At 44.3% G+C, this 9,549-nt stretch overlaps 1 protein-coding gene across 1 annotated transcript; it reads left to right on the top strand.

The window, feature by feature from the left end:
- The first annotated feature begins 8,264 nt into the window (after nucleotides 1-8,264).
- LOC120973523 (uncharacterized) lies at nucleotides 8,265-8,943 on the top strand. Its single transcript, XM_040399278.3, has one exon. The coding sequence runs from the start codon at nucleotides 8,295-8,297 to the stop codon at nucleotides 8,706-8,708; it is 414 nt and encodes a 137-aa protein (XP_040255212.2). The 5' UTR covers nucleotides 8,265-8,294; the 3' UTR covers nucleotides 8,709-8,943.
- The last annotated feature ends 606 nt before the right edge of the window (nucleotides 8,944-9,549 follow it).

The raw sequence follows: 9,549 nt of genomic DNA, 5'->3' as shown, positions 1-9,549 counted from the left end.
TGATGCACCCTCCATATTGGGCCTCCCTCACCGCTCAAAAATGGGCGACATGACCATAACACATTCTTTAGCCAATGAATAGGGTTCTTGATCAAGCGAGCTCGCCGGGTATTTTATTGCTTCTAATTAGTCGAAGCGAGAACTTGGCTTTTCATCATGATATATAGGACAATTTCTTTTAGTTGCAGATTCTGAGAAACCGCTCAGGAATTAGTTGTGTGCAGAATCCGTGAGAATTTGTAGTTTCGTTCCTTTATGTTGATACATTCTTAAAGTTTTGCCTGAGGTGTGTGTTAAAATGTCTATAATCCCACTAAATTGATTTGTGTGTTGATTAATTGATATGAGTTATTTCCCTTAACCTAAAGCTGGAGTTCGAGATCGGTAGAACATTACTTTTTTTGTCGGTCGGTAGAACATTACTTATAAGCATTTCAAAAGAATCACAAATTGCCATTGATTGTTGTTTGATCAAACTCATGTCGGCAGTTAACGGACATCCAAAGAACTCCATCATAAATATTATATAAAAATAAAGCATATGAAAGTTTCTTTTCAATAAATGTTAAATCATATTGGCGAATTAACTGTTGCGAGGATTAATAAATAGTCTTCTAGTACCTCCATTCAAAAATAACTGACGTGGTTTGAACTAAGACCACGCTAGTTATTTCCGAATGGAGGGCCCTTTATTTTCCGTAGTTGGCTACATTATGATCTTCCATGGAGTTGGAAAAATATTCACTATGGGTGAGTGGGGGAAGGGCACCTCGATCTTAATGAAGATCTTGATGACGTGCTTTGGACCCTGAGTAAAACTGAGAAATCCAGTACCTAGTCTATTTATCAATGGCTTGAACAAAGAATCCATCACAAGCGGATCTAGAAAGTCAAGATTCCTTCAAAAATTCAAAATTTCAGGTGGCAATTATGCACTAATTTTTATCTTGACAAGACATAACTTGTGAAAATGTATGGTGTATGGGATCTCATATCTGTTCCTTTTGTGATCAAATTAGAACGACCCAACACTTGTTCTTCATTTGTTAATTGTGATTCTCATGTGGTTTGGTCCTTTGGGGGTGTGTTGGGATCAGCAATGGGTATTTGATGCTATTCTTTTATATGTTTACCATTTTTGTTCTTTGTTGGGCTACCTGAATTGTGTACAATAGAGTGACGTATGAGAATCTAGTGGTGCTTAGTCTCCTAGATATTGTGTTTACCCTTTGGTCTCTCTTGCTTTACTAGACATGCCTTCGGAAGGAGGAAGATGGGGAGCTGATACATGGTGGGACTACGGCTACGGACAACAAAGTTGATGATTAGCCTGGTTCGATGGTGTGAAGGATCTGATGTCAAGATCTTTTCTGCTCTCTTGTTACCTTTGGTTAGAATCTCATACTTTGTTGTAAGCCTGCAACTATCTTTCGTCATAGCTCAAAACTATTTTGGTTAGTGCTTATAATTTTTTTGCACCATAGTGGTTGCTCGAGAGCAAGCACTCAACATCAGGTTTCCTATTAGTCCTCCAAGCCGCCACCTTCATTCTCATCCCCTATATTTTTTTCTTAACGGGTTTATTTTTGTGGCATGGGGCCTTGCATGCTTTATCGCCTAACAATGCTTGATCCGAGGGTGATTTGTCACTAGGGGGTCTGCTCGAGGATCCATGGCAGAATAAGCTTCAGAGCACGTGCTTTCTCAACCATTCTCTTCCACGTGCAATGGTAGATATAGGCTTATGTTTTATGTGTTGATTTTTGTAGAGAACATTCTAGTAGAACCTAGACAGTGATTAGGCAACTATGCATCTAAATTTTTTACTTCGTGAATAAAACTAGAGGAAGGAAAATATGTGATGGTACGAGAGGAATCTATTTGCGGAGGAGAGCACGCCATTGGCATGCAAAGGTAGAAAAGGGGAAACATCCTCATCGAACACAACATCACCAAATATATAGAAAATGTCGATTGTGATATGTAGACATTCGAATCCAATATGTTGGGGAGTATATCAGAGAAAGGCACACTGCTTGGAATAAAACTCCAACTCGTGAGAATTAAATGAGCACAAGTTTGGCCACACCTGAACTTGAAATTTCTGAAGGATTAATAGTGGGGTTTTATTTTAAGAAGCTGATTGATACGTCTTCAACGTATCTATAATTTACGAAGTATTCATGCCATGTTTACGACAATTATATATGGTTTTGATATGATTTGAATGGAACTAACCCAGACTAACACTGTTTTCAGCCGAACTACCGTGGTGTTGTTTTTTGTGCAGAAATAAAACTTCTCGGAATGGGCTAAAACTTTTTGACGATTTTGGAACTAAAGAGAACCAGGAAGCTTCGGGGGAGCACCAGAAGACCCACAGGGGCCCCACGAGCCACCTGGGCGCATCCACCCCTTGGGCGTACCCTGGTGCCTCGTGGGCCCCCTATGGCCCCTCTTGACATGAGACCGACGCAAAAAATTCCTATATATAGAGAAACCCCCAAAAATAACCCTAGAACTTCGACTCCGCCGCCGTAAGCCTCTGTACCTCCATGATCTCATCTACAACCCTTTTTCGACACCCTGCCGAAGGGGGAAATCATCACCAGAGGCCATCTTCATCATCCTGATGGCCACCATAACGAGGAGGGAGTAGTTCACCCTCGGAGTTGAGGGTATGTATACGTAGCTATGTGTTTGATCTCTCTCTCTCTCTCTCTCGTGTCCTTGATTTGGCACGATTTTGATGTACCGCGAGCTTTGTTCATATAGTTGGATCATATGGTGTTTCTCCCTCTCTATCTTGTTGTGCTGAATTGAGTGAACTTTGAAGTTCCACTATTATCGGATTGAATACTTTTATGGATTTGAGAATACTTGATGTATGTCTTTCATATGAATAACCATGGTGACAATGGGGTATTATATTGAGTCACTTGATGTATGTTTTTGTTGGGGAATGTAATATTTCAAAAAATTTCCTACGATCATGCAAGATCTATCTAGGAGAAGCATAGCAACGAGCGGGAAGAGTGTGTCCACGTACCCTCGTAGACCTAAAGCGAAAGCGTTTAGTAACACGGTTGATGTAGTCGAACGTCTTCACGATCCAACTGATCCAAGTACGAACGTACGACACCTCCGCGATCAGCACACGTTCAGCTCGATGACGTCCCTCGAACTCTTGATCCAGTTGAGGCCGAGGGAGAGTTCCGTCAGCACGACAGCGTGGTGACGTGATGATGAAGTTACCGGCGCAGGGCTTCGCCTAAGCACTACAACGATATGACCGAGGTGTGTAACTGTGGAGGGGGGCACCGCACACGGCTAAAAGATCAACTTGTGTGTTCTAGGGTGCCCCCCTCCCCACGTATATAAAGGAGGGAGGGAGGAGGAGGCCGGCCAGGGGTGGCGCGCCCAGGGGAGGAGTCCTACTCGAAGTAGGATTCGGCCCCCCTTTCCTATTCCTACAAGGAGAAGGGGGAAAGAGGAGGAGGAGAGAAAGGAAAGGGGGGCCGCCCCCAACCCCTAGTCCAATTCGGTTTGGGCTTGGGGGGGGGCGCCACTCCTTGGCCAGCCTCCTCTCTTCCACCAATAGGCCCATGAGGCCCATTAACCCCCCGGGGGGTTCCGGTAACCCCCCCGTACTCCGGAAAATACCCCATACACTTCAGAACCATTCCGGTGTCCGAATATAACCTTCCAATATATCAATATTTGTGTCTCGACCATTTTGAGACTCCTCGTCATGTCCATGATCTCATCCGGGACTCCGAACAACCTTCGGTACATCAAATCACATAAACTCATAATACGAATCGTCATTGAACGTTAAGCGTGCGGACCCTACGGGTTCAAGAACTATGTAGACATGAACGAGACATATCTCCGGCCAATAACCAATAGCGGAACCTGGATGCTCACATTGGCTACTACATATTCTACGAAGATCTTTATCGGTCAAACCGCATAACAACATACGTTGTTCCCTTTGTCATCGGTATGTTACTTGCCCGAGATTCGATCGTCGGTATCACCAACCTAGTTCAATCTCGTTACCGGCAAGTCTTTTTAGTCGTTCCGTAATGCATCATCCCTCAACTAAATCATTAGTCACATTGCTTGCAAGGCTTATAGTGATGTGCATTACCGAGAGGGCCCAGGGATACCTCTCCGACAATCGGAGTGACAAACCCTAATCTCGATCTATGCCAACTCCACAAACACCATCGGAGACACCTGTAGAGCATCTTTACAATCACCCAGTTACGTTGTGACGTTTGATAGCACACTAAGTCTTCCTCCGGTATTCGGGAGTTGCATAATCTCATAGTCATAGGAACATGTATAAGTCATGAAGAAAGCAATAGCAATAAACTAAACGATCATAGTGCTAAGCTAACAGATGGGTCTTGTCCATCACATCATTCTCTAATGATGTGATCCCGTTCATCAAATGACAACACATGTCTATGGCTAGGAAACTTAACCATCTTTGATTAACGAGCTAGTCTAGTAGAGGCATACTAGGGACACTCTGTTTGTCTATGTATCCACACATGTACTAAGTTTCTGATTAATACAATTCTAGCATGAATAATAAACATTTATCATGATATAAGGAAATATAGATAACAACTTTATTATTGCCTCTAGGGCATATTTCCTTCAGTTTTGGCACTCAACTCGCGGATTACCGAGGTGGCAGTTGGGTAATGTATGCATAGGGGTTGATGCATGTTTTCGTCCTACTTTCTCCGGTAGAAATCTTGGAGCACTCTTTGAAGTTCTTTGTGTTGCATTGAATATTATGAATCTGAAGTTTTTTTATGTGTATCGTATAGTTGACTCACTGATACTTGTGGTGACATTGGAGTATCTAGGTGACATTAGAGTTGGTTGATGCGTGTCATATTGTGTCATTTTAGTACGAACTCTAGGGCTGCTCATGACACTTATAGGAATAGCTCAATAGATTGATTGGAATAAATAACTTTGAGGTGGTTTCGTACCCTACAAACAATTTCATCTTATTTTCTCCCTAGATAAGAACTTTGGAGTGATTCTTTGTCGCACGTTGAGGGATTGTTATATGATTTAATTATGTTAGCGCTGTTGAGAGATTGCACTATTGAAAGTATGAACCCTAGGCCTTATTTCAAGCATTGCAATACCGTTTGTGCTCCATTTTATCACTTGCTACCTTGTTGTTCTTATATTTTCAGATTACAAAAACCTATATCTACTATCCATACTACACTTGTATCACCATCTCTTCGCTGAATTAGTGCACCTATACAATTTGCCATTGTATTGGGTGTGTTGGGGACACAAGAGATTTCTTGTATTTGGTTGCAGGGTTGTTTGAGAGAGACCATCTTCATCCTAGCCTCCCATGGATTGATAAACCTTAGGTCATCCGTTTGAGGGAAAATTGCTACCGTCATACAAAACTCTACGCTTGGAGGTCCAACACGAGTCTACAAGAATAAGTTGTATAGTAGACATCACTGATCTACATGCTTTTCATAGGTGACCACCTTGATATGAAATTGATTAACGAGGTATGTTGTAGTTAAAAAGTTTTCGTGCAAAAATTTGAGAGGCATGGATGCTTGTGTGACAGATCTAACCCTACCTAAACATGGTGTCTATTCTTTCTTTTTACCGAGCAATACTATCGGTGAGTATTGAGACATGAAACCTCGTGAGAAATGTCAATTTTATTAAAGAAATAGTTTAACTCATAATACTCACCAATCTAGTCGGTTTGTGTGGAAAAGATTTCATAATTGAATTGTTGCTCTATGAGAAACAAAAATTTGAGAATATAGAGAACACTTCAGACTTTTTTTAAGAAGACTATTACATGCATACTTATTGTAGTCACCAATAACGCTTAAATAGTATGTGTGATGACCAATAACGGAAGAATGTGTTGGTCCCCTAACATCAGAAATGACAAACTTGGTGATGTGGACACACTTACGTATTTAGGATAACCAAGATGATGACTCTTTGCTTTCTTACAAGCATACCGTGGCTCGCTATATGACTCACTTGACCATGGAAGCTTATTATTTTGAAGGACACAATTGACCATATCGAAAGAAGGATGATCAAAATGATGATGTCATTTTGTGGACGTAAGCTTGGACACTTGTAGTCTTGTTTGGATGAAGAATATGACTATAGCTTGAGGGGCTACAAATCTCCTTCACATCTACTTCGATGAATTACCCTCCTCGTTGCATGATCCTTGATAAAAAAGAAGGCAGGGTAAATTTTCATAATAGTTTATTATCAGTAGTTAGATGATGCACATAAATGAGATTTTGATTGTCATTTGGAGCATGGAGAATTAGGGGTGTGAAAAATAATATTACCAACATAGTGTAATGGCCATATACCTACCCCGTTTGAGGCATAAATGTACTAGTTCATATCAATGCTATATATGGTCATTGTTGAGCGAGCACACTTGTTGTTGGAGGCGTAGATGTCGTTGAAGCAGTACCAGCACTAGTGCATGACTGGAAGTGATTACTTACTTGGACTACATAACTAAGTCTGGAAGTAAGCATGCGTTGGTGAATACAATGACTACGTACCACTAGGTCAGCAAGAAACGGTAGCCGTCCAACCTGCTGTATATATGGAATAACATTGGATACATATGTTGCAAAAACTGGCAGAACTTATCCACACAGTGCATATGAATTGTGGTTTAATTGCTTGTATATCTTAGTAGATTTGTAATTTTTGGTTACCACCGCAATATGAGATAATTTATGTAGTACCTTATTTATTGATATTTTCTTAACGCGGTGATGGGATACTGTACATGTTTGAATACCGATCCAACTTTAGAGAACATTAAATGCGCAATTAATTTTGCAATATGTAGCTAAAAAGAATATATACATGCATGTTCTACGGCTTATTATACGATCACAGAAAGTTTCTTCACCCAAAAAAATTTCTCGATCGATTCTGAGGAAATTTGCATTAATTACAAATAAATTATATAGTGTTATGACGCATTAACGAGCTAGGTAGCACCACCATGCATATCTACGTAGAGAGTGAAAGGCTGTAAATGGATGCCAAAGTTAGAGGTGAGCACAGTGAAGGCCGGAAGGCTGCAACATGCTCATCCTGGTCGATCCTCCCCTATAAATCCACACCTTCTCCCTTGCTTTCAACTCACCAAAAACTAGCGACTTCCCTTTTCCTCTGCTTGTTTTACCCTTCAACCGACAATGGTTCGCAAGAAGGTGCCCCTCCGGTACATTGGTGAGGACTCCACCCGTCGCCGTACCTACGAGACGCGGCGCAAATACCTGATGAAGAAGGTGGGTGAGCTGGGCATCTTGTGCAACACCAAGGCCTGCGTGCTGGTGTATGACGAGGGCGCGTCAGAGCCGGATGTTTACCCATCCCATGCCGAGGCGGTGGCTATGCTAAATCGGTACAAGGCCATGCCGAACATGCCGCAGTTCAAGAAGACGACGAGCCAGGAGGAGTTCCTCACCAAGTGCCTCGCCAAGCTCCAGCATCAGGCCAACAAGCTCCAGAGCGAGCGTGAGGACCGCAACATCAGGGCCCTCCTGCACAAGGCCATGCTCGGTGGCAACCTCAACGCCGAGGAGGTCGCCAGGGTTGGTTGTAAGCCGGGGGAGATCCACAAGAGCCTCGTCGAGCGCATCGCTAAAACCAACTCGCAGCCACCGGTCTTCCAGTCCCAAGCGCCATACATCTTCGGCGGGGCCGACATGGGGCCTCCGCCGATGTATCAAGCGCCGCCGCAGCAGCAGGCAGGCGGGCAGCCACCGGTCTTCCAGCCCCATGTGCCATACGTCGCTGGCAGCGCCGACATGGGGCCTCCACCGATGTATCAAGCGCCGCCTCAGCAGCAGGCGGGCGGGCAGCCACCGGCCTTCCAGCCCCAGCCCCAGGCACCATACGTCGCCGGCAGCGCCGACATGGGGCCTCCGCCGATGTATCAAGCGCCGCCGCAGCTGCAGGCGGGCGGGCAGCCACCGGTCTTTCAGCCCCAGGCGCCATACGTCACCGGCAGCGTCGACATGGGGCCTCTGCCGATGTATCAGGCGCCGCTACAGCAGCAGGAGGGCTGGCAACCACCGGTCTTCCAGCGCCAGGCACCAAACGCCACCGCCAGCATCGACATGGGGCCTCCGCCGATGTATCAAGCGCCGCCGCAGCAGCAGGAGAGCTGGCAGCCATCGGTCTTCCAGCCCCAGACGCCAAACGTCACCAACAACGTCGACATGGGGCCTCCGCCGATGTATCAGGCGCCGTCGCAACAGCAGGAGGGCTTGCAGCCACCGGTCCTCCAGTCCCAGGTACCAAACATCACCGGCAACATCGGCATGGGGCATCCGCCGATGTATCAGGCGCCGCCGCAACAGGAGGAGGGTTGGCAGCCACCAGTCTTCCAGCCCCAGGTGCCATACGTCACCGGCAGTGTCGACATGGGGCCTCCACCGATGTATCAGGCGCCGCCGCAGCAGCAGGAGGGCTGGCGTGACAGGGTGAGGTCCGAGGGGGGCCACGGCGCCCTAGCCTATAATGGAAATGGCTACAATACTGGTGGCCACGACGGCGCCGGCACCAGCTCAAGCGCCAACTTCCTCGATGATGATATGATGCAGTTCTGGGACGATATGGAGTTCGGGTTGTAGTGAGGCGCCGATCATGGAGCATCCCCTTCGAGTCGTTTTGCTCCTATATGCGAGGAGAGGATCCTTAGTGCATGGTCATGCGTCTCGTCTCATTTTATTTAATTTTGGCATGGTTAAGATGCATGAATGGCATTGTTAATAAGGATGGAAATTCGGTCTCTGTCATGCTCTTGGAGCCAAGGCATTTTCATTCTAGTTGCTGAAATATTTATTCTGGATATCTTCTTCGTTGAAATTTTTATTCTAGATCTCTTCTTCCATTGTTATTTGTTTGATCTCTGTTGTCCATTTGGTGTAACTAGTACGCCCTCTGTAAACTAACATAAGACTCTGTAGTGATCTAACGGTCTTTGTATCAACATGTTCTGTAGGCATACCTTGCATAGCTGTGTATTACGACACTTTATTTGCCACTGATAGTTACCTGAGTGTTACTATCATGGAACACGTTTGATATGTCATGGTAAAAAATCCGACGTTTGATTTGTAGCGAAATCCAAGAAGAACCTAGGTGTTATATGGTCGTATGTTGTGAAATGAGAAGTACTGTTGTATATACACTTTCTTTTTTTGTGTCTAGATTTTTTTATTTTTCTGATGAGAACGTTTTGAAGATGTAAATGTCCTAGAGCAAGGTGAATGTGCTGGATGTTCGTCTTTGCCAGGATAAAGATGTGTAACTTAATTACATGTTGACAGTTTGCCCGATGTGACCAATAGTTTTTTTTTCTTTCCATGTATCTAATTTTGCCTTGGTCGCATGGAAAAAATATTTCAATCCGAAACCGAATCGGAAAAGCCTTACATGGATTACAAGACTAAAAAAGGCAAACAAAGTGAA

This window comes from Aegilops tauschii, chromosome 2 (genome assembly GCF_002575655.3).
Source record: "Aegilops tauschii subsp. strangulata cultivar AL8/78 chromosome 2, Aet v6.0, whole genome shotgun sequence".
In the NCBI taxonomy this organism is placed as follows: domain Eukaryota; kingdom Viridiplantae; phylum Streptophyta; class Magnoliopsida; order Poales; family Poaceae; genus Aegilops; species Aegilops tauschii.
Note: the sequence above shows the minus strand (reverse complement) of the source record. Positions and strands in the feature narration are given on the sequence as shown.